General features: G+C 41.8%; 1 protein-coding gene across 1 annotated transcript in view; it reads right to left on the reverse strand.

Annotated features, from left to right (window-relative positions):
- Positions 1-26824, reverse strand: part of pigk (phosphatidylinositol glycan anchor biosynthesis, class K) — a 94973-nt gene that overhangs the window by 16339 nt on the left and 51810 nt on the right. Inside the window, exon 10 of the mRNA XM_060928942.1 lies at positions 7765-7843. Within this exon, the coding sequence (XP_060784925.1) occupies positions 7765-7843 (79 nt within the window). The remainder of the gene's footprint in view (positions 1-7764; positions 7844-26824) is intronic.

Here is a 26824-nt window from a genome sequence, read left to right on the forward strand (position 1 = left end):
AAACATTTGATGTGTCATCTATGTTCTATTCTGAATAAAATATGGAATTTTTAAACTTCCACATCATTGCATTCCGTTTTTATTTACAATTTGTTCTTTGTCCCAACTTTTTTGGAATCGGGGTTGTAGTCGGCAAGGTCACAAAAGACCCCAGGGTAACTTCTAAGCAACTGAAGGCCTCTCTCCCATTGGCTAATGTTAAAATGTTGAGTCCACCATCAGGAGAACACTGAACAACAATGGTGTGCATGGCAGGGTTGCAAGGAGAAAGCCACTGCTCTCCAAAAAGAACATTGCTGCTCGTCTGCAGTTTGCTAAAGATCACGTGGACAAGCCAGAAGGCTACTGGAAAAATATTTTGTGGACGGATGAGACCAAAATAGAACTTTTTGGTTTAAATGAGAAGCATTATGTTTGGAGAAAGGAAAACACTGCATTCCAGCATAAGAACCTTATCCCATCTGTGAAACATGGTGGTGGTAGCATCATGGTTTGGGCCTGTTTTGCTGCATCTGGGCCAGGACGGCTTGCCATCATTGACGGAACAATGGATTCTGAGTTATACCAGCGAATTCTGAAGGAAAATGTCATGTCCATGAACTGAATCTCAAGAGAAGGTGGGTCATGCAGCAAGACAACGACCCTAAGCACACAAGTCGTTCTACCAAAGAATGGTTAAAGGAGAATAAAGTTAATGTTTTGGAATGGCCAAGTCAAAGTCCTGACCTTAATCCAATGGAAATGTTGTGGAAGGACCTGAAGCGAGCAGTTCATGTGAGGAAACCCACCAACATCCCAGAGTTGAAGCTGTTCTGTACGGAGGAACGGGCTAAAATTCCTCCAAGCCGGTGTGCAGGACTGATCAACAGTTATTGCTGCACTATTCTATTCTAAAGGGTTCACAGACTTTCAAGCACTACTGTAGTTCAAGGGTCATTCCATGCCAAATCAACAAATATCTGACAAATTTATGCTCGACCATCTCAGATTTCAATGAAATTTGGAGGGCTCAGAGATCCTATTAAAAGAAGTTAATCCCCAAAACTTGAGCTTCCTATCACCAACGGCTTCAGAGATACAGGCATTTGAATTTTTCTTTTTTTTTTGCATTTTGCTCAAAACATACATATTTCAAAGTGTAATATAATCTTTATTATGCAAGATAGAAACCTAAAATTTTGCACAGAGAGACTCAATGTCTTGTACTACAAGCTTCAACTTAGAATTTCAATGGTCATTGTATATTAGATGGTGATTTTAACAAGGAAATTAAAAAGACAAATTTGCATTTTTTGCATTTTTAATTCATTCTGGAAGCTTGCCTGCGGCAGTAATGCTTAAACTAAGAATGTTATTCAAATCTACACAGAAATATCTACCAATTTCAGTTTTACCAAGTCTCCACTATTCCTAGTTTGTCTGTAATAGGGTTTTGAAATTCGCCGATTTCTAAAACATGCCATTTTCAGTAGCAAGAAATCCAATGTGGGATAGCAGTTAGGAACTTGCAAATTTTTTTCAGTAATCCCCAAGACCCATATTTTATATTTCAAAATTTTTGTTCTGTGTCTCTCAAGTATTTTTAAACTACAGGGGTTTAAAAAATCCATTTTCACCAAATTCGAATTTTTGATATAACTGATATTTGAGGGTTAATAAATGCTTCAGTAAGGCTCAAGTAGGTTAGGAGACATGTTTCTTCCTCGATTTTAAATAAAATTTCAATTAATGCTCAGTATTAATTATTTGTAAATTGATTTTAATCTAAGACTGTGTAACATTAGCAATCAATGACCAGCTATTGTGTACCAGTCAACAGCCAGCCTTATCAATATCAACACAGCACAATAGGTGACCTTTGATACCAGAACAGGTGGCTCATATCTTATAGTTTTAGAGTCTGTAAACTGCATACTTGTTCAGATAACATTATATTGCTTGGATTATATTAAATACGTTGTAATACAGAGCACTGAGAAAATTTACCCACGTTATTAACTGAATGTGTTTCTTTGCAAGGATTGGATATTTTGAATAGTTGACTAGGGAATTTAATTGTAGTTGCTTTCAATTTGAGATCAGTATAAATGAGTTTGTTCTTGGACATCTCGAAATGGCTGAACTTCCTCCCTGTTCTATAGGAATTGGACTAAAGAAAGATTCTGACTGCCATAAACTAACATACAACAGAAATTGTAAGTTAAATACACTCTCTCAGTATAGTTTGGAGCAAATTTCATTAATTAATAAAATTTCATTTTAGAACAAAGTTTCTTCTACTCATTGCAGCTTTGCTTTGCCATATGCAGCTTTCTGTTTGTGGCTATACTTGGCAATTTTCTTTGGAGAGCAACCAATTGACACAAGGCTTTTGTTAAGTGATTCAGCTACCTCACCAGTGTATGTTGGATCCACAACTACACACATGCTCTCTTGTTCTGATTCTGTAGAACCTGCTGAATCTGCTTGGCTTAAAGTGCTGATGACATGTTTTTGACATCTTTGGCGATGTTTTATAACATAAAAAAAGTAATTCCCGATGATCCATATATTAATTCACGAAGGCGCCTATTTTACAAGTTATGATGATAAACGCGGCTATTTGGGCAAATTTGACGGGGCTGCAGCACCCAGGAGACGAAGGAGGAGGAGGAGCTATATGACGTCAGCGAAAGAACCTTCCTCCTCACCAGTTTGTTATTGATGTGACAGGTGTTCAGTTTATCATTATTAGTATTTTTATTAGACATTATTATACATTATTATATATATAGTTATTATGCCTTCGCGTTGTGTTGCCGGCTTTTGCTCCAAAACCCACAAGGATGGGGTAAGTTTATTCAAGTTTCCCAGAGATCCCGAGCTGCATGCGAAGTGGGTGACGCAAGTCAGGCGCACTCGTGACAAGTGGGAGCCCTCACCAACATCCGTCCTGTGCTCTGAACACTTCGATTTGGATTGTTTTGACACCCTTCCCAGCTTAAAAGAATCTCTTGGGTGTTCAGTTCAGCACAAACGTGTGTTACTACCATCAGCAGTGCCTACACAGTGTTGCCAGATTGGGAGGTTTCCCGCCCAGTTGGGCGGTTTCAAGTGCATTTTGGTGGGTTTTGAACATATTTTGGGCTGGAAAACGTCAGCAGTATCTGTTGCCAGTATCTGTTGCCAGATACTGCTGAAGTTTTCCAGCCCAAAATATGTTCAAAACCCACCAGAATGCACTTGAAACCGCCCAACTGGGCGGGAAACCTCCCAATCTGGCAACACTGCCAGTATTCCGGAGGGGGCCTACTAGTAGCTATGCCGGATCCAAAGACAGTCCTCCTGTCAGAACATGTGTTGTGAAACGACATAAGATAAAGGTACGTAGAGCTATAGATTCTACATGATAATCATAAATGTAATCATAAAGTCGGCGTGATATCAGTCATGTATTTGCTTGTGAAAGCTTGTGGCTTTCATGTAACTGCCGCCTAGCAACGAGAGGCAAAGGGTAAAGAGGGTAGGCTATCATAGATTCTATTCGGAAGAGATCAACACAATTCTAGACTCCCAGAAGAGGAAGAGCTAGCACTAGAGAGTTCACCGGCGTTTTCATGCGCCATTTCCATTGAGTAGAACCAGAGTAGAACAGCCAGTGAACCGCAGCGTGTTCTTCCGCTGACGTCACAGCATGGCCGCGAGCCACCGACCCAGTTTTCTTGCGCTGTGCAATTAAAAGTTGGATATTTGCGTAACAACAGCTTCTTTTCACGTAATTATAACAGAAATCTAACATGTTTGCCGTGTTGTATAGTTTATTTAAGAAATTGCATAGAGTCATGTTCGTGTCATCAGCACTTTAAATGTTCTTTTGCTCTCTGTGAACATTTAGAACACAATTTTTGTCCAGGTTTAATATTTTTATTTATCAGTTTTGAAAGTGAATCAGCTGTTTCAGGAAGAATTGAACGCAATTCTGTTTTAACTTTTTTCATATGGATCACAACAACTTTTCTGTAGCTCTTCATATTTCATCAGAAACAGTTTCTCATGATGCAGACATACTTTGTCTGTGCTTGAAATGTTCTCAAGTTCAGTTCTCTGTTTAATTAATCAAATTCGCTCCAAACTATACTGAGAGAGTGTATTTAACTTACAATTTCTGTTGTGTTAGTTTATGGCAGTCAGAATCTTTGTTTAGTCCAATTCCTATAGAACAGGGAGGAAGTTCAGCCATTTCTAGATGTCTAAGAACAAACTCATTTATACTGATCTCAAATTGAAAGCAACTACAATTAAATTCCCTAGTCAACTATTCAAAATATCCAATCCTTGCAAAGAAACACATTCAGTTAATAACATTGGTAAATTTTCTCAGTGCTCTGTATTACAATGTATTTAATATAATCCAAGCAATATAATGTTATCTGAACAAGTATGCAGTTTACAGACTCTAAAACTATAAGATATGAGCCACCTGTTCTGGTATCAAAGGTCACCTATTGTGCTGTGTTGATATTGATAAGGCTGGCTGTTGACTGGTACACAATTTGATTGCTAATGCTACACAGTCTTAGATTAAAATCAATTTACAAATAATTAATACTGAGCATTAATTGAAATTTTATTTAAAATCGAGGAAGGAACATGTCTCCTAACCTACTTGAGCCTTACTGAAGCATTTATTAACCCTCAAATATCAGTTATATGAAAATATATCAAAAATTCGAATTTGGTGAAAATGGATTTTTTAAACCCCTGTAGTTTAAAAATACTTGAGACACAGAACAAAAATTTGGAAATATAAAATATGGGTCTTGGGGATTACTGAAAAAAAATGTACAAGTTCCTAACTGCTATCCCACATTGGATTTCTTGCTACTGAAAATGGCATGTTTTAGAAATCGGCGAATTTCAAAACCCTATTACAGACAAACTAGGACTCCGTTCAGACTGCACCCTGAAACGACCCATATCCGATTTTTTTGCCCATATGCGACCTGTATCCGATTTGTTATTGACAATCGGAACGACACAGATCCGATTTTTTTCCACATGCGACCCAGGCCGCTTGGATATGTGGTCCTAATTCCGATGCATATCCGTTATTTTCACATGCGACTGCAGTCTGACCGGACAGGTCGCATTCATGCGACCTACATGTCATCAACAAGAGACAAACGTCACTATTCTGCGTTGGCTAATCCCACCTCTTTGGTGGAAAACAACAACATTTGTACAGTTTTCAGAATTTAAATAGACTTTTATAGAATTGATCAAGCTAATGGTGGATTTGGTAGGGACCTGGATGTTAAATCATCCTGTATTATAAGACTGTTCTGGAAATTTCCAGTAATTTGACACCTTCGGTCTCATTAGTCTGCTGCCCACATTAATCAGATTATTGTGCGAGTTCCGCCGCCGCCACAAAAACCACATCGCCAGGTCTCGCCTCATCTCCATGCTTTACTTGCAAACTTGAAGAGTGCGCTTTTTTTTTGTTCACGTATTACGTAGATGTGCTTATTACGTGTCAATTTGCGCATGCGGGACACTTTTGGGTCGTTTTCCGTTCATATTGGAGATCGCATACAAGTTTCATATACAGTGGTGCTTGAAAGTTTGTGAACCCTTTAGAATTTTCTATATTTCTGCATAAATATGACCTAAAACATCATCAGATTTTCACACAAGTCCTAAAAGTAGATAAAGAGAACCCAGTTAAACAAATGAGACAAAAATATTATACTTGGTCATTTATTTATTGAGGAAAATGATCCAATATTACATATCAATGAGTGGCAAAAGTATGTGAACCTCTAGGATTAGCAGTTAATTTGATGGTGAAATTAGAGTCAGGTGTTTTCAATCAATGGGATGACAATCAGGTGTGACTGGGCACCCTGTTTTATTTAAAGAACAGGGATCTATCAAAGTCTGATCTTCACAGCACATGTTTGTGGAAGTGTATCATGGCACGAACAAAGGAGATTTCTGAGGACCTCAGAAAAAGCGTTGTTGATGCTCATCAGGCTGGAAAAGGTTACAAAACCATCTCTAAAGAGTTTGGACTCCACCAATCCACAGTCAGACAGATTGTGTACAAATGGAGGAAATTCAAGACCATTGTTACCCTCCCCAGGAGTGGTCGACCAACAAAGATCACTCCAAGAGCAAGACGTGTAATAGTCGGTGAGGTCACAAAGGACCCCAGGGTAACTTCTAAGCAACTGAAGGCCTCTCTCACATTGGCTAATGTTAATGTTCATGAGTCCACGATCAGGAGAACACTGAACAACAATGGTGTGTATGACAGGGCTGCAAGGAGAAAGCCACTGCTCTCCAAAAAGAACATTGCTGCTCATCTGCAGTTTGCTAAAGATCATGTGGACAAGCCAGAAGGCTATTGGAAAAATGTTTTGTGGATGGATGAGACCAAAATAGAACTTTTTGGTTTAAATAAGAAGCGTTATGTTTGGAGAAAGGAAAACACTGCATTCCAGTATAAGAACCTTATCCCATTTGTGAAACATGGTGGTGGTAGTATCATGGTTTAGGCCTGTTTTGCTGCATCTGTGCCAGGACGGCTTGCCATCATCGATGGAACAATGAATTCTGAATTATACCAGCGAATTCTAAAGGAAAATGTCAGGACATCTGTCCATGAACTGAATCTCAAGAGAAGGTGGGTCATGCAGCAAGACAATGACCCAAAGCACACAAGTCGTTCTACCAAAGAATGGTTAAAGAAGAATAAAGTTCATGTTTTGGAATGGCCAAGTCAAAGTCCTGACCTTAATCCAATCAAAATGTTGTGGAAGAACCTGAAGTGAGCAGTTCATGTGAGAAAACCTACCAACATCCCAGAGTTGAAGCTGTTCTGTACGGAGGAACGGGCTAAAATTCCTCCAAGCCGGTGTGCAGGACTGATCAACAGTTATTGCTGCACAAGGGGGTCACACCAGATACTGACAGCAAAGGTTCACATACTTTTGCCACTCACAGATATGTAATATTGGATCATTTTCCTCAATAAATAAATGACCAAGTATAATATTTTTGTCTCATTTGTTTAATCAAGTTCTTTTTATCTACTTTTAGGACTTGTGTGAAAATCTGATGATGTTTTTGGTCATATTTATGCAGAAATATAGAAAATTCTAAAGGGTTCACAAACTTTCAAGCACCACTGTAATTGGTAACGTGAACGGCCTAACAAAAAAATCGGATTTCACAACAAATCGGATATGGGTCGTTCCAGGTTGCAGTCTGAACGTAGTGTAGGAATAGCGGAGACTTGGGAAAACTGAACTTGGTAGATATTTCTGTGTAGATTTGAAGAACATTCTTAGTTTAAGCATTACTGCCGCAGGCAAGCTTCCAGAATGAGTTAAAAATGCAAAAAATGCAAATTTGTCTTTTTAATTTCCTTGTTAAAATCACCATCTAATATACAATGACCATTGAAATTCTAAGTTGAAGCTTGTAGTACAAGACATTGAGTCTCTCTGTGCAAAATTTTAGGTTTCTATCTTGCATAATAAAGATTATATTGCACTTTGAAATATGTATGTTTTGAGCAAAATGCAAAAAAATTGAAAAATTCAAATGCCTGTATCTCTGAAACCGTTGGTGATAGGAAGCTCAAGTTTTGGGGATTGACTTCTTTTAATAGGATCTCTGAGCCCTCCAAATTTCATTGAAATCTGAGATGGTCGAGCATAACCTCTTGTTGATTTGGCATGGAATGACCCTCAAGTTAAAATTTAAATTGACACGTACCTGATGAATGATCTCGGCCACTGGTAACTGGTCTACGTAAGACAGCATCTCGCGCGTCTCTTTTGGTTGAGGAACAGACCTGTAGCAAGAATTTTAAAAACAAAGAGCGACATTAGCCTCTTTGCGGCAGACACACAAATCCTTCTTCACACACCGCTGGCTGTCTGATTGGCCACATACAGTTGTGCTCATAAGTTTACATACCCTGGCAGAATCTATGATTCTTTGACCATTTTTCAGAGAATATGAATGATAACGCAAAAACATCTTTTCCGCTCATGCTTAGTGGTTGGGTGAAACCATTTATTGTCAAACGACTGCATTTTCTCTTTTTAAATCATAATGACAACAGAAACTGCCCAAATGACCCTGATCAAAAGTTCACACACCCTGGTGATTTTGGCCCGAGAACATGCACAGAAGTTGACACAAATGGGTTTGAATGGCTACTAAAGGTAACCTGTGATCTGTTTGCTTGTAATCAGTGTGTGTGCATAAAAGCTGAGTGAGTTTCTGGGATCCAGACAGACTCTTGCATCCTTCATCCAGCCACTGACGTTTCTGCATTCTGAGTCATGGGGAAAGCAAAAGAATCGTCAACGGATCTACGGGAAAACGTAGCTGAACTGTATAAAACAGGAAAGGGATACAAAAAGATATCCACGGAATTGATAATGCCAGTCAGCAGTGTTCAAACTGTGATTAACAAATGGAAAATCAGGGGCTCTGTTAAAACCAAGCAAATGCCACAAAGTATCTCGCCTACAATACGCCAAACAGCACAGAGACAAGCCTCAAAACTTCTGGAACAAGGTAATTTAGAGTGATGGAGACCGAAATTGAACTTTTTGGCCACAACCATAAACGTTACATTTGGAGAGGTGTCAACAAGGCCTATGATGAAAGGAACACCATTCCGACTGTAAAGCACGGAGGTGGATCGCTGATGTTTTGGGGATGTGTGAGCTACAAAGGCACAGGAAACTTGGTCAAAGATGAAATGCAGCACGTTATCAGCAAATACTGCAGGCAAATTTGCACTCATCAGCCCGGAAGCTGCGCATGGGACGTACTTGGACGTTCCAACATGACAACGATCCAAAACACAAGGCCAAGTCGACCTGTCATTGGCTACAGCAGAACAAAGTGAAGGTTCTGGAATGGCCATCTCAGTCTCCTGACCTCAATATCATTGAGCCACTCTGGGGAGATCTCAAGCGCACAGTTCATGCAAGACAGCCCAGGAATTTACAGGAACTGGAGGCTTTTTGCCAAGAAGAATGGGCAGCTGAGAAAATAAAGAGCCTCATCCACAACTACCACAAAAGACTTCAGGCTGTCATTGATGTTAGAGGGGGCAATACACGGTATTAAGAACTGGGCTATGTAAACTTTTGGATTTTTTTTGTTGTCATTATGATTTAAAAATAGAAAACACAGTTGTTTATCAATAAATGGCTTCACCCAACCACTAACCATGAGTGGGGAAAAAAGTTTTTGTTTTATCATTCATATTCTCTGAAAAAAGGCCAAGAAAGCAAAAATTCTGCCAGGGTATGTAAACTTATGAGCACAACTGTAAATGCAAGTTTAAATGCTGCTCTGTTGATGATTTGACCTTGAAAAATCAGAGAACCGATGGTTTGTAAACTCCAGAGGTCAAAAGAAGTCTTGTTGCGTCTGACGGAGCGAGTTTTGGAAACAAATCTCCGGAGCCGAAATACAAATCAATTGACGTTTTAGCGACACGAGACACAGCAAACTCTCCTCTTCTCTTGGTAGAAGGTGGAACAAAAATTTTCACACCCTCGGCTCTCTGATCAGAGGCCAAATAAACACCGTTTGACCTGCAACTCTGACAGCGACGACCACTAACTGATTCCGATAAAAAAGAAAAAAAAAAAAACATCTCTGAACATCATCATAAGGCTGGGCAACGTGATAATGGAACATGGCACTGATATTTTACACCACGATACACTTCAAAGTGATACCAGGATTTATTTTTTTCCCCTTCATAGCAAGTACATAGAATCAATCTTTTTCCCAAAAACTGCAAAATATTCATGTTTATTTCTCTAACACAAATCTATTTCAGACGTTAAACAAAAATGGGATGTTGAAATATGTGACCCCTCACCGAATCCGAGATGATCGCAAAAGAAGCTATTTTTTTTTCGAAATTTGTGATTTTTGTTTTTTTCCATCATGTGCAAGTTGAGATCTTGAAGAATGCAATCAGTATTTCAGATAATAGATTGTTTTGTTGGAAAAGCATACATTTTTTGTTGCAAATTGTCTCGTTTTTGTCAGGACTGTAGCCTGCTGGGGGGTGTGGCTAAATTACCATATGGGCCATTCACATGATGATTTAAGTCTTTTGTTGTTTTTTTTCGCGAATCAGCTGTATGATACGAGCTGAGCGCATGGCTACTTAGCTGCATACAGGCGTGTAATTTCACTATGGAATGAGTTACTAAACAGCGCAGAGGAGCTGAAACACCGCGAAGCAAACAGACGCACGGTTTTTACATCGGAGATCACCATTTCTAGCAAAAAAAAAAAAACGCAACCTCGTTTTCCAGATTGAATGGAATACTTGAATGATCGGATGATACACGGACCGTTCTAGGATTACATTCCATCGGAGGCATTGGTGTGTGCAAGGCGCCGTTTCTCTTTCTGATGGGGTGAGTTTATTAATCTAAGGCTGTGTGGTTATTTTTGCATGTAATGGAGAGTGTTGTGGTTTGGTTAAGCCTAGGTCACAACCGGACGTACGATTTTTTGGCCGTGTGATTTTTGGCGTTTCCCAAAAATCGCTGCGTTTTTGGTTTTTTTTCACGGAGAAAGACGCGCGTTGGCTGCAAGTTTGTCTTGCAACCTGAAAAAAACGTAAGCGCCCGTAGAGTTTGTTTGACATGACAAAGAACCTCTGCGGCCGGTCTGCGGCTCGAAAATCAGCACATCACACACGCACTCTCGTGCGTTTCATGCGTTTTTTGCGTGTAGACCAGCCGTAGGAGCACGTACGGTACGGCCGGTTGTGACCGAGGCTTTACATGAAACTAGTGTTGTGTTAGTTTTGTCATCATCGTGCTATCTTTCTTTCTTACGGTGTGAGTAATTTTTCAACCACAAAACGTTAAAGTATACTTTAGGACTTATTTTTGTACTTCGTAATTGTTTTGGGCATACTTTGCATGGAAAGAAAACTGACGTGGTGATCTTTGTTTCCATGAAAGTAGTATCGTGCTAGCTCGTAGGGGGTAGGGCTTTCCTTAATGTCATGCAAATGAGCAGCATTATGTGCCCGCCCTGCACCCAGAGTAGCTGAGATGGAAAACTTTGAGGGCGATTTTCTCCCTTTTCTGTTTTAAGAAGTATACACTTTCAAAAGGCCACACATTCTTCAAATATTGTCAGATCTCCACATGGAAGGCATCATTGGAAAGCTTAGAAACTGTACTTTCTGAATCTGTCAATAACTCAAAATGCCCCCGGGCCGACATGCGTCCCTGGATTCTGTGATCTGCCACATATATACTGTAGAGAGGCACGCCTCTAAACACGCCTGCTGTTTTATGCGGTTCTCTAATCGGCCGATGGGAAAAACTGCGATCTCGCAGTGGCGTGTGACTTTCTTTCACTGTGGTATGGGTGTTGGTTTGAGCCAGATGAGTTAGAGCTTACACAGAATGGTGCGGAAAACAAAAAACATCGAGTGAGTGAGGGTTGTGTGTGTGGAAACAAATGCCTTGCTGATGAGAGGGGTCAGAGGAAAATGGACAGGTTGGAAGGATATAGTAACTCGTATAATCACTCTTCGCAACCGTGGTGAGCAGAAAAGCATCTCAGCATGCGACACGTTGGGTTCCGCTCCTGCGGCCAAGATAGTATCTTGCTTTATCTGGCCTCCACTGTGGAACATTTTTTTTTTATTACAATTCAAATGCTTTTGTAAAATTGATTTCCATATAAAATAACTCCATCGTGAAGAATTAAAGCCGCTCCTTCACAGATGAGTGAAAATATTGAATACATTTCCTCTTTTTGATTGCTCGGGTTAAAAATGCCAAGTTATGATGACTGAATTGATTGTTCACTTAAATATGAATAATACGAGACATTTTGGGTATTTGATACGGCGAAATAGGACACGATAGAAAAATCAAGAACACACCGGAAAGATGAGAATAACGGCGCTGGTAAAAGAACAGCGAGGCGGGGGCGGGGCAAAACGACTGGCCGTAGATTCCATCAAAAGTTCGATCTAAATTGACCATGGCTGCAAAATATTGGCCAAAAATACGCAAACACTACGAAATATGAAAGTAAGATAAAAAAGAAAAACATTCTATGGCCTTATACTGCAAGACTAAAACAAAATAAAACCGTCAAAACTCACCTTTTCAGCGATAACGTCCGAACAGATCACCCGCGTAACAGAGAGACTGCAAATGGAAGCACGATCAACTTCTAACTGTTGGAGTGGAAAATTCCATTCTACACATGCAAATTGTTAATGTGTGTCCTTCCCCGCACACAAATAACACGCTACGGTAAAAAATAGACCACAACTCATTTTATAGCTCAGAAATTCATACAAGACCAGCTACCATCGTAACATATTCTGTAAGAAACGTATTCTCTACCTAACTTTCAGCTTTCGTTTTAAAAAACAAAATCGCAGATTTATAACTAAATTTTTATACGGCGTAGTGATAAGTTATTACTTTTGATGAGGTCGTGACCTCGACCCTGAGGCTTTCCGTTTAGATCAAAACACGCGATCGTATTGGTTTTGCGGAAAACGGAGTTACGACGGCGATTAAATATTTTGCGTGATGTTTTATTACGGTTATGATTATCCTGCGAGCGCACCGATCCTTAGGTGTATAAAGTTACAACTTAAAATACAATCAGTGATAACTGTAGACTTTTCAGTGGACTACGACCTTTTTAAGGGAACGCGATGTAGTCGACCGTTTATCATGTCCCAGATCAAGCCGCCATTTTTCCACAAATTTGCGCCAAATTCTGAATATTCACATCAAAGACTTAGTTTTATCTGTATTTCTTTCAAATTAAAACCAACATCATTCAAAACCGTATAGTTTATTGACTGAGTATATTTAGTGGGGGACCCCGACAGTACCCAGTTTCTGAGACAGACCCATATATATATATGGGGTTTTTTTGGCATGTCGCCCTCTCTTCCTTTCTTTGTGAACCTGTAGTGTCTTGGCCGTTGATTCGTGCTGGCTAAGCTCTTAGAGGATGCGGGTCGATTGAGGGCTCTCGGAGCTCAGCTGGCCAAACTGCAGCTCTTTACACAAGTGGCTCCTGAAATGCAATTTGGGACGAGGCCAGCGATACCACATGCTGACTGAAGCGAGGGATATGATACCGAAGTGGGATGGAGAAGCAAAACAAAGACAGAAGAGACTCGAGTAATGAACGAGACTGGATCAATATGGGGGGGGGGGGGGGGGAAGCGCCATACAAGCACAAAATACTGTCTATTTTGTACGTTTGCCTTAAAGGAGAACTGACGGCAAATTTTTTTATCATCAAAATTCTATTTCTCATTTTAAATATCGGAAAGCATTTTGGATCGCTATTTTGTCTCGCTATTTTGTCACTGCTATAGCAAGTTATGAGCGTTTGAAATATGCTATGTCATACAGTGGTGCTTGAAAGTTTGTGAACCCTTTAGAATTTTCTCTATTTCTGCATAAATATGACCTAAAACATCATCGGATTTTCACACAAGTCCTAAAAGTAGATAAAGAGAACCCAGTTAAACAAATGAGACAAAAATATTATACTTGGTCATTTATTTATTGAGGAAAATGATCCAATATTACATATCTGTGAGTGGCAAAAGTATGTGAACCTTTGCTTTCAGTATCTGGTGTGACCCCCCTTGTGCAGCAATAACTGTTGATCAGTCCTGCACACCGGCTTGGAGGAATTTTAGCCCGTTCCTCCGTACAGAACAGCTTCAACTCTGGGATGTCGATGGGTTTCCTCACATGAACTGCTCGCTTCAGGTCCTTCCACAACATTTCGACTGGATTAAGGTCAGGACTTTGACTTGGCCATTCCAAAACATTAACTTTATTCTTCTTTAACCATTCTTTGGTAGAACGACTTGTGTGCTTAGGGTCGTTGTCTTGCTGCATGACCCACCTTCTCTTGAGATTCAGTTCATGGACAGATGTCCTGACATTTTCCTTTAGAATTCGCTGGTATAATTCAGAATTCATTGTTCCATCAATGATGGCAAGCCGTCCTGGCCCAGATGCAGCAAAACAGGCCCAAACCATGATACTACCACCACCATGTTTCACAGATGGGATAAGGTTCTTATGCTGGAATGCAGAGTTTTCCTTTCTTCAAACATAACGCTTCTCATTTAAACCAAAAAGTTCTATTTTGGTCTCATCCGTCCACAAAACATTTTTCCAATAGCCTTCTGGCTTGTCCACGTGATCTTTAGCAAACTGCAGATGAGCAGCAATGTTCTTTTTGGAGAGCAGTGGCTTTCTCCTTGCAACCCTGCCATGCACACCATTGGTGTTCAGTGTTCTCCTGATGGTGGACTCATGAACATTAACATTAGCCAATGTGAGAGAAACCTTCAGATGCTTAGAAGTTACCCTGGAGTCTTTTGTGACCTCGCCAAATATTATACGCCTTGCTCTTGGAGTGATCTTTGTTGGTCGACCACTCCTGGGGAGGGTAACAATGGTCTTAAATTTCCTCCATTTGTACACAATCTGTCTGACTGTGGATTGGTGGAGTCCAAACTCTTTAGAGATGGTTTTGTAACCTTTTCCAGCCTGATGAGCATCAACAACGCTTTTTCTGAGGTCCTCAGAAATCTCCTTTGTTCGTGCCATGATACACTTCCACAAACGTGTTGTGAAGATCAGACTTTGATAGATCCCTGTTCTTTAAATAAAACAGGGTGCCCACTCACACCTGACTCTAATTTCACCTTCAAATTAACTGCTAACCCTAGAGGTTCACATACTTTTGCCACTCACAGATATGTAATATTGGGTCATTTTCCTCAATAAATAAATGACCAAGTATAATATTTTTGTCTCATTTGTTTAACTGGGTTCTCTTTATCTACTTTTAGGACTTGTGTGAAAATCTGATGATGTTTTAAGTCATATTAATGAAGAAATATAGAAAATTCTAAAGGGTTCACAAACTTTAAAGCACCACTGTATATATCAGTCCATATGTCAAAGCGATGGGCGTAAACGAGATCGCAGGACGGAAATAAAACGTACAGCGGAAATCGAAGTCACCAACATCTGCCACCGTCGTCAAAAGACGCGCGCGCCCTCTTTCGAATGCCGATGTGATCAAGCCGGAAGTTTTGCTTGTTTTGATAGCAAATCAGGAGAGTTTGGGGAAAAAAAGGAGGCATTTAAACTCGTTGTGCAATATTTCGTATAGCAGTTTTCAAAATGGCGGCGCTGACCCTTGACGTTTCAAAGTCTCGCACAAGTCTGGTGAAGATCGCGCGGATAAGCGACGCCTGCCGTGGACCAGACGGACACGGCTAAAAACCCAACAGGCTGATAAGTATAAGTTATAATAAATAATAATAATAATAATAATAATGTTAAATTTATATAGCGCCTTTCAAGAAACCCAAGGACACTTTACAATTATAGACAAAGAAAAAAAATAATAATAAAAATAATTTTAAAAAAAAGTAAAAAAAAAAAAAAAAAGTCCACCAAGTAGGAGTCAGGATGTAATTCCCGTGGTGTAGCAGCCACAGTCCAACCAAAAGGCGCACGAAAACGAGTCCCACATCTCCAGCACCGCCGCCGTGACGCCGTCAACAACGTCGCTCGAATACCACGCCACGGATCCACAAAGCGAGCAGAGAAGCTCCGCCACGCAGAGCGCTGGTGTGTCCCAAACCGCCTGCACAGCCGCTGCGATGCCACCGAGCAACATCGCTCGGAACATCATGCCAAGCGTTAAAGCGCAGAACGCTGGACAACCACGATGTACAATGAGCAACGAGCTCACTGCAGTCCACAGCTGGGAGCGCAGGCATCGCCCACGGCGAACCAAGGCCTGGAGGGAACCGACGCCCAAAACTAGGTCTGGAGCTACACCACCACCGGCGGACAAAACACTCAAACATCAAACTACACAAACACAGAAAAAAATAAAAATAAAAAGCTCTGGTGATCTGAAGTGATAAATATGATATGAAGTATCATATTTAACTGCGATTAGTTGCCAATACGAGTCACGATGTACCGTAAGGTTACGAAAACCTAATCATTAAGAAATAAAGCAAGGTTAAAAATGGCTTCAGTTCTCCTTTAAAACGTACTGTGCATTTAGATTAGAAAACCAGGGCGGAGTCAGTTCAGACTCCGAGTCAGGAACGGAACAAATTAAATCTGCGTTAAAGCAGAAAGAAAGAAAGGCGTAAATCAATCAATCAATACTATTTTTTAAAACTGTTCGAGTAACAACGCGCAAACTAAGGCTAGGCTGACACTTGCACGATTCCGTGGCACGCATTGGCACGACTCGAGTCGTGCCAGTGCGCAAACTAGTCGTTAACTGGCGTGAAGTGTGCGTAAACCCGTCGTGACTGCGTGCCATGTCGGGACGAGAATTTTGAAATGTTCAAAATTTTGGTCACGACAAAATTTCGCGACCGGGTCGTGAACTATGCGCAAACTGTTCGTGATCTCATCGTGACGATGCGGGAGGATGCGTGCCAGTGCGTGCCATGCCACGACTGTCACGAACTGCCATGAATAGTTCACGAACAGCTCACGTCGAGTTCACGAGTAGTTCACGACATGTTCACGAATTGGTGCGCGTCGCAGCGTGGCCGTGCCTTCCCACTGACACGGTCACGCATTGATGGCACGAGCAGTTCACGACTAGTTTACGCACTTCATGAACAGTTTGCGCATGGCACGAGCAGTTTACGACGAGTTCACGACTACTGCGCGACAGTGGCACTCGCGTTGGTGCGGGGGCATATATAGGGCTTCCCGGACACTTCTCGCCATTCGCAATTTTTTTTTCTTTAATGTCTTTTATTTTCTATTCTTTCATGACTTTTTTTTTTGGGGGGGGGGGGTTCGTTTCTTTTATTTCAAAAGTGGAACAACTGTGGATGCAGCTCATGAAGCTACTACCATTCTTTCTTGCCAAGGGACAGCACCAGCAGGGGACATGTAGTAATGTGACAGGTAGTCTCGCTGATCCTTTGCATCCTTCTGGGTATGATGGCCGGTTAGAGGCAGCAGCCCCTGCAGGTGTCGGTCAGTCCTCCATCCACCAGGGATCAGATCATGTGTGTCCGGATCTTCGCGGTCCACTTCTGAAATTGCGTGTGGGTATCTGATGAGGATGAGGTTGTGCATGACACCGTCCGAATTGCGCAAACTCGTCGTGCCAATGCGGGAAGTGCGTAAACTATGCGCAAACTATGCATGAACTCGTCGTGCCAGTTCGTGAATGTGGACGGGCACGCATTCGTGAACTCGTCGTGAACTATGCGTGAACTAGTCGTGAAAAGTGCGGGAGCCTCCCAGTTCGTGCCCCAAAATGGCACGACTTGCCACGACAAAATCGTGGCCAAAAGTCGTGCAAGTGTCAGCCTAGGGTAACAGTGGGGAGGTTTCCCGAAATTCGGCAGGTCGAAACAACAATTTTTTTTTTCCAGATTTTTCAAAAAATCAGTTGCGTGACATTATCGGAACGAGCCAATGTTTCAGGTATCGGATGTACAGTGGTGGGCAAAAGTTTACATACCCCAACAGAATGTTTCGTTTCTTGCCTATTTCTAAGAGAAATTGAATGATAATACACAAAAACCTTTATTTCACTTGTGGTTCATGGTTGGCTGAAGCCATTTATTGTCAAGAAAATGTTAACGCTTTTTAAACCATTATGACAAAAAAAACTACACAAATGACCCTGATCAAAAGTTTACATACCCCAATTCTTAATACTGTGTATTTCCCCCTTTAACATCAATAACAGCTTGAAGTCTTTTGTGATAGCGGTCAATGAGTCTCTTTATCTTTTCAGACGGTAAAGCTGCCCATTCTTCTTGGCAAAAAGCCTCCAGTTCCTGTAAAGTCTGGGGCTGTCTTGCATGGACTGCACGTTTGAGGTCTCCCCAGAGTGGCTCAATAATGTTGAGGTCAGGAGACCGAGATGGCCACTCTAAGACCTTCACTTTATGCTGTTGCAGCCACTGACGAGTTGATTTGACCTTGCGTTTTGGATCATTGTCGTGCTGGAATGTCCAAGTTCGTCCTATGCGCAGCTTCCGGGCTGAGGCGTGTAGATTTTCCTCCAGTATTTTTTGATAAGTGACTGCATTCATCCTGCCATCAACTCTTACCAAATTTCCAGTGCCTTTGTAGTTCACACATCTCCAAAACATCAGAGATCCACCACCATGTTTCACTGTGGGAATGGTGTACTATTCATCATAGGCCTTGTTGATTCCTCGCCAGATGTAGCGTTTAGTGTCATGCCTGAAAAGTTCAATTTTGGTCTCATCACTCCACACAACTTTTTGCCAGAAGGTTTGGGGTGTGTCTCTGTGCAGTCTGGCATATCGTAGACGGGCTTCTTTGTGGCATTTGCGTAGAAGGGGCTTTCTTCTGGCAACTCTCCCATGCGGCCCATTTCTTCTCAAGAGTCTCCTAATTGTACTCTTTGAAACATCCACGTCAACTTGTTTCAGAGAATCTCGAAGTTCACCAGATGTTATTTGGGGCTTCTTCTTTACATCACGCACAATTCTTCTAGCAGTGGTGGGTGAAATTTTTCTTGGTCTACCTGAACGGGCTTTGGTGTCTACGGAGCCCCTGACTTTCCACTTCTTGACTATTGTTTGAACAGTGCTGACTGACATTTTTAATTGCTTTGATATTTTCTTATATCCCTTCCCTGATTTATAAAGTTCAACTACAACCCCGATTCCAAAAAAGTTGGGACAAAGTACAAATTGTAAATAAAAACGGAATGCAATGATGTGGAAGTTTCAAAATTCCATAGTTTATTCAGAATAGAACATAGATGACATATCAAATGTTTAAACTGAGAAAATTTATCATTTAGAGAAAAATTAGGTGATTTTAAATTTCATGACAACAACATCTCAAAAAAGCTGGGACAAGGCCATGTTTCCCACTGTGAGACATCCCCTTTTCTCTTTACAACAGTCTGTAAACGTCTGGGGACTGAGGAGACAAGTTGCTCAAGTTTAGGGATAGGAATGTTAACCCATTCTTGTCTGATGTAGGATTCTAGTTGCTCAACTGTCTTAGGTCTTTTTTTCGTCGTATCTTCCGTTTTATGATGCGCCAAATGTTTTCTATGGGTGAAAGATCTGGACTGCAGGCTGGCCACTTCAGTACCTGGACCCTTCTTCTACGCAGCCATGATGCTGTAATTGATGCAGTATGTGGTTTGGTATTGTCATGTTGGAAAATGCAAGGTCTTCCCTGAAAGAGACGTCGTCTGGATGGGAGCATATGTTGCTCTAGAACCTGGATATACCTTTCAGCATTGATGGTGTCTTTCCAGATGTGTAAGCTGCCCATGCCACACGCACTAATGCAACCCCGTACCATCAGAGATGCAGGCTTCTGAACTGAGCGCTGATAACAACTTGGGTCGTCCTTCTCCTCTTTAGTCCGAATGACACGGCGTCCCTGATGTCCATAAAGAACTTCAAATTTTGATTCGTCTGACCACAGAACAGTTTTCCACTTTGCCACAGTCCATTTTAAATGAGCCTTGGCCCAGAGAAGACGTCTGCGCTTCTGGATTGTGTTTAGATACGGCTTCTTCTTTGAACTATAGAGTTTTAGCTGGCAACGGCGGATGGCACGGTGAATTGTGTTCACAGATAATGTTCTCTGGAAATATTCCTGAGCCCATTTTGTGATTTCCAATACAGAAGCATGCCTGTATGTGATGCAGTGCCGTCTAAGGGCCCGAAGATCACGGGCACCCAGTATGGTTTTCTGGCCTTGACCCTTACACACAGAGATTCTTCCAGGTTCTCTGAATCTTTTGATGATATTATGCACTGTAGATGATATGTTCAAACTCTTTGCAATTTTACACTGTCGAACTCCTTTCTGATATTGCTCCACTATTTGTCGGTGCAGAATTAGGGGGATTGGTGAGCCTCTTCCCATCTTTACTTCTGAGAGCCGCTGCCACTCCAAGATGCTCTTTTTATACCCAGTCATGTTAATGACCTATTGCCAATTGACCTAATGAGTTGCAATTTGGTCCTCCAGCTGTTCCTTTTTTGTCCCTTTAACTTTTCCAGCCTCTTATTGCCCCTGTCCCAACTTTTTTGAGATGTGTTGCTGTCATGAAATTTCAAATGAGCCAATATTTGGCAAGAAATTTCAAAATGTCTCACTTTCGACATTTGATATGTTGTCTATGTTCTATTGTGAATACAATATCAGTTTTTGAGACTTGTAAATTATTGCGTTCTGTTTTTATTTACAATTTGTACTTTGTCCCAACTTTTTTGAAATCGGGGTTGTACCTTTTCACGCAGGTCCTTTGACAATTCCTTTGATTTTCCCATGGCTCAATCTCAAAAAGATGACGCGCAGCACTGGATGAGGGATAAAAGGTTCTCTCAAAAGTCCAGCAATTTACTGACTTTTATTTTCATCCACTAATTAGAAGAAAACAGATCACAGGTGAAGGTAGTTGCCTTTAATTGCCATTCAGTCCTGTTTATGTCAAATTGTGTACAGGTTTTCAGGCCAATTCACAGGGGTATGTAAACTTTTGGTCAGGGTCATTTAGGTAGTTTTTGTTGTTTTCAAAGAGTAAACGCAGTAAGGAATGCAATAAATAGCTTCAGCCAACCATTAACCACAAGTGAAATAAAGGTTTTTGGGTATTATCGTTCAATTTCTCTTAGAAATAGGCAAGAAACGAAACATTCTGTTGGGGTATGTAAACTTTTGTCCACCACTGTACCCGTTTTTGAAATCTAGCTGAAACTTCGGAATAATTATACGGACGATATTTACTACTACTTTTTAACCTTAAATTATAAATTTTTACGATGAGGCAATATTTTAATTTCTGTTGAAATTTTCGTACATTTAACACACGTCACTGATGTTAACGTACAGTAGCTACTTTAAAACTGCGACACGGCCCCGTCCTGCTGTACCCAACAAATAACTTCTCTAAACTTCCAACCGCTGACTTTCGGAAAACGTATATCTGCTGGCCTCTGTGTAATGAGAGAACGGCTGCATTTTTGATTTACTTTGCATCGGTTGACGTTTAATTAACTCAGGACTCGAGGCGAGCGGTCGCCGTTGACGCAAGAACTGGGTCGTTCCTGAACTGAATTACCGCCCGGTCTCATAAACTAGCGGGCAGGAAGCGTAAAGAAGATGGGGAGGGGGTCTATTAAAGCAGCGCAATCCTCTTAATGGAGGAGAAGACAGGGATGCGAGTCGCGGAGGAGAGGAACCAGGTGGATGTGCTACAGCATCACCACAGTCTCTGCTGAGACACAGGAAGAAGCGTGTGCTACACGCTATTTCTTGTTTCCATGTCTGGGAATTAGAAAACCAGTGCATGGTTTTGTTTCTTGGACAAACCTGCGTCCTGACAGACCGGAGTTCAACCGCTTTTAAATTGTTAATTACCCGTTTTGAGTCACGAATGATTTTTAAAAAAAAAAATCCTATTTGACAGATTCAGGTTGATTTGTTCACCTTTCTAGACGTTTCCGTGTGATGACGTCTCCGTTTTGCGCCGTAGCCTTATTATTGCGTTAACCCTAGTGGTCAAACATGGGAACTGCAACACAAAAGCGCTTATTGGGGCAGGACTCGTGCTACCCCATGTTCACTCTCGACTGCGCGTTCTTGACGCCAAAAACTCGCGAGATAGTCGCTTGTAGCATAAGTTAAAGCAAGACGGCGTTTCGATTTCATAAAACCGGTGAAAATTAGTTCTCTCTGAAATTTGGTCTTCGTGATGCATCTGTAATCTCTCACAAAATATCAGGCTGGTTGTCGCACAACGAAGGAAGTTCCATCATTCTGTCGCTAAACGAACAGCTGATCACGCCGAGGTGCTCGCTGAGCGCCGATATTTATTAGTTTGCTCCTCCTTTCCTTCGTACACACAGTGCTTGGCGTAAATGAGTGCACCCACTTTGAAAAGTAACATTTTAAACAATATCTCAAAATCAACACAAACTTGGATTACGCGTTTTTCAGTTTTACTCAAATCAGGGTGGTGCAAAAATGAGTACATCCCACAACATCTAGTACTTTGTATGGCCTCCATGATTTTTAAATGACGGCACCGAGTCTTCTAGGCATGGAATGGACACGTTGGCGACATTTTGCAACATCAATCTTTTTCCGTTCTTCAGCAACGACCTCTTTTAGTGACTGATGCTCAACTCGTCTCTTCAGAATTCCCCGTAGGTGTTCGATTGGGTTCAGATCAGGAGACGTACTCGGCCACTGAATCGCTTTCACCCTGTTCTTCTTCAGAAATCCAACAGATGTGCGTTTAGTCATGTTGGAAAAGTGCACGACGACCAAGGGCACGGAGCGATGGTAGCATCTTCTCTTTCAGTATAGAGCAATACGTCTGTGAATTCATGATGCCATCAATGAAACGCAGCCCCACATAAGGACGCTGCCACCACCATGTTTCACTGTAGGCACCAGGCGTTTTTCTTTGTATTCCTCACCTTTGCAACGCCATCAGTTCCAAAAACATTTATCTTGGTCTCATCACTCCAGAGTATAGAGTCCCAGTAGTCTTCATCTTTGTCAGCATGGGCCCTGGCAAACTCTAGGCGGGCTTTTTTGTGCCTGGGCTTTAGGAGAGGCTTCTTTCGTGGACGGCGTCCGTGCATGCCATTCCTCTGCAGCGTACGCCCTATTGTGCAGGGCTCGAAATTCGCGGTGGTCCGGTCGCCCGAGGCGACTTAATTTGTCATTTGGCGGGTAATTCCTGTCACTAGGCAGCCCGGCTGGCTAGTTAAAAATAAAAAATATATATGAAGCGAAGATTCAGACACACCGTCACCTAAAGCCGCCACATATTAAACGTGTGCCGTGTCTGTGTTCATCGATGTGTTTATCAGCAGGACGGAAAATACCGAATTCCGAATCATATCGTGTACGAGTCAGGCTGTCGGTTTTTTCACTACTGCGCATGCATATAACGCGTCTCGTTGAATATCGCGGTAATCACGTGCAGTATTGGACCAGGTGGGTGGAGCATAGAAGCACGGCAGGCCAGAACTGAGCTCTCAATGAACTATTTATTGCTAGCTTGGGGAGAGAGAGCTCCCTTTCTCTGCTCTCCTCTCCTTTTAAAGGGCGCGGTCGCTGGGGAAGACACACAAACACAGGTTAATCCCCATCAGGTGCAATGATTTCACCACTTATCTTCCCTGACTCCGCCCTCCATTCACAGACCGACGCTTGGCCACGCCCACGCTGCCACATCACGTTAACAAATTCAATAGATGTGGCCACATTATCGCCCGTTTAAACGCGTGTTTTTGTTGCTGTTTACATCTACATCTGCCAAAGCTACGTTGCGACGTGGAATTTTCTGAAAGGTGGACAGAAACCGCCAGAGACGGGGACAAAGCGACCTAGGTCTGAAGAGGAGAAAGGACAAAGGACTTCTAAGCAAACGTGGGAGCAGGGTAGGCCTCGGCTGCGATACGATTTTTATGGGATAGTTTATTTTTTTCAAGTTGATTCCTCGTCAATATGAAGCTCCGAATGCTTTCTCTCTCATAAACGGTTAAATACAGAAAGCATGTTGGACATGTTTTGGGTGCTATAGTCATGATAGTAAGTATATTTGTTTTCAACACTCGTACGCCAAGTTTTCCAGTATATTATTTGTTGATATTATATTATGGTGTTCCGTGTTGTTCTCATTTACGTATTTAACAACAGTATCAAAATACTCGGGTGTTGAAATAAACGCACGTTAGTCATGAACAATGGTGACTAATCTGTTTTGCGTCATTTTTGACGGAAGTAAAATTCATACATGAACAAATTTTGGCGAGTTGATTTTCCGTTTGGCGAGTTACTTTGGAAGGGAACTAGTCCGGCTGGCTGGCGAAAAAAAAAAAAAGAATTTCGAGCCCTGTTGCGTCACAGGAAATAGTCACCCCAGTTTGGCTTTCTACTTCTTTAGATAACTGCATGCCTATTGTCTTCAACCCTTCTCATCAGAAGACGCTCCTGTCGAGGTGTTAACTTCCGTGGACGACCTGGACGTCTCTGTGAGATGGTCGCAGTTCCATCTTTCTGAAATTTTTGCACCACTTTTGCGACAGTATTCTGACTGATAAGTAAAGCTTTGCTGATCTTCTTGTCGCCTTCACCTTTGTGGTGGAAAGAAATTATTTTCTTTCGCAGGTCTTGTGTCATTTCTCTCCCGTGTGGTGCTGTTGCTGACAGCATGAAATGGGGAGGGGTTTTCTTTAAGTAATGACTAGTTAGACTCACCTGTGATTTTGTATTCTTGTTAAATTAGACATATGTAGCCGACAATTTAGCTTCGCTCCAGAGACTTTCAGTGGGGTGTACTCATTTTCGCACCACCCTAATTTGAGTAAAACTGAAAAATGTGTAATCTAAGTTATATTATTAACCTTACTTTCACGTTATAAGTTAAAAAGATGCTATATTAAACATTTTGGAAATTGTTTGTGTTCATTGAGATATTGTTTAAAATGTTACTTTTCAAACGGGGTGGACTCATTTACGCCGAGCGCTGTAACATAACGTCTTTTATTTTTTTCGCGGTCCAAATCCTGCGCTCTGATTGGCTGGCGAGCAGGTCCGTGTCCTACGATCCGGACCCCGGTAACGGACCTCTGGCGACTCACTCGTTCACAACAACAAACATCGTAGCAATTTTGGTCAACATTTATTTTCGCATTTCTCAGTATAATAGCATTAATATTACAGCATGGATAGCGATAACGACAGTGTTCACAGCGAAAGCGAGTTTTACTCCCCTGAGGAAGAAGAAATAAAAGAAAACATTTCAGGAGAAAGCTAAAAACCTCTAACTGTTGCTAACGCCGAGCAAAAACATGGCTGAATCCTGAATGACTCCTATTTGTATAAATACGGGACTACATAGGCGGCACAATGTAGTTTTTTTCCTGCCATGGAAGTGCACTTGTATACCGAGGAGGAAGCCATTTGCATTACAGCCGTGAATGAGGATTCAAAATGGCGGCTCGGCTCGGTTTTCCCTTTCGGGCGCTCTCGTTTTCTGTTAGAATTTAGTAAAGAAAACAATAAATATATTATTTACCAGCGTAAGCTCGGTCCGTATGGTGAAATACCGCAGCCTCGGTCAGTACTTTCAGGACCTCATTCACGGTATTTTACCATAGCTGGTAAATGACGCATTTCTTCTCGCTTTCCGTTCCTGTAGTCGGTCTTTGACGTTTCATTCGCACACTCGCGCCCTACATTTTTCTCTCCTGGTGTCAAATTTGTATCCCACCACGTGAGAAGACACGTAGTACAGTAGACCCCCGCCTATTCGCGAATTCACATATTCGCGGGATTTTATATAGAGCATATCTCCTATACATTCGCGGAAATCTCAGCGATTCGCGGTCATTTGCGGCGAACATATCGAACGTTTACGCACTGCTACGTTCTTGGAGCCGAATGCTCGCTCGCTATTGGCTGAAGTTTGAATGGCGGGCTGCTGCTCATTGGCTGATACGAATGAGCGCATTGTACAGTACAGTCTCGCGGTTCCCGTAGTTCAGACTTGTTCACGTGTTGTGCGTTCTTGGTATTTTTACGCCTTACAATGGCTCCTAAATGCTCTGCATCTTCTAAGGCTCCTGCCAAGGAACCTAAGCGCCAGAAGAAGGTAATGACGCTGCAGGAGAAGGTAGAACTTCTCAATACGCTTCAATAGACATCAAAATAAGCATTTGTGAGCAGTTTTATGGGGGGGGGGGGGGTTACAAGTATTCGCGATTTTGGCTTATTCGCGGCCATGTTCGGTCCCTAACCCCTGCGAATACTGAAGGCTTACTGTAGTATCTTGTATTTGGTTATGGTGAAGCAGGAAAAAAATAATAAAAATAGCAGCGAATTTAGGGCCGCTAATAAAACTCGAAGTCTGCGATTTGAATTCAGTAGCTGTTGGTCCAACGAAACAAGAATAAATTGGGCGTCGGGGAAAATTCTTTTTATGACCTCCGCTTGAAAAATCTGAAAGGCAGTCTAGTTTTAAGCGTGATATCCTGTCGGCCGTGCCGTCCTGCGCCGCTAAAATCAAAATTCGCCGGATAGAGCTTAGGATGTTTTCGTTTCTATTTTCAGCCAGTACAGTACACTCGAACGTTATACGCGAGACATGTTCGCAAGTGTAATCCCCGTTTCTGAATGTCCTCAGGTTTGGGGTGGGTTTTTTTTTTTTGCGTAAGCCGTGTCTCAGAAGTCATCCTGTGCCCTAATTGACGATGCTTTACAACCGATTAGCGCTGGAAATGAGGATGGGCTCGTCTTGTTCAGCATGCAGTCTGGGCTTCCCTTCGTTCCTTCTCCATTACTGCCCTGCTGATTAGCTCGAATGCGGTGTGATTTCCCCTCCGAAGCCTCAAATTAAAACGGTGATAATGAAGCGCCTCTCCCATTAATTGGAAAAGCTGTCGCTTGGAGCTGCTTGTGCTAATGGAGGCGGCTGTTAGTGCGTTTCCAGCACTAATTTTCCCCTCTCTCTCTCGAGGGAGAACCGTGTCTCGCTCGGTTCACATGCTTGATGAATATTTATGGGTTTATTTATTTATTTATTTAATTTTGGGAAAACCGCCACCAACAATTTCAACGTCAAAACAACGAAACACCACGGAGAGGTTTTTTCCCCCCCCTCTGTGAACGTCAAAAATTGGGATTAAGTGTCACGACTAGGGCTGCGTACCTCAACGTAACATCAGGTA

The sequence above is a fragment of the Neoarius graeffei genome, chromosome 1, assembly GCF_027579695.1.
Source record: "Neoarius graeffei isolate fNeoGra1 chromosome 1, fNeoGra1.pri, whole genome shotgun sequence".
Classification (NCBI taxonomy): Eukaryota; Metazoa; Chordata; class Actinopteri; order Siluriformes; family Ariidae; genus Neoarius; species Neoarius graeffei.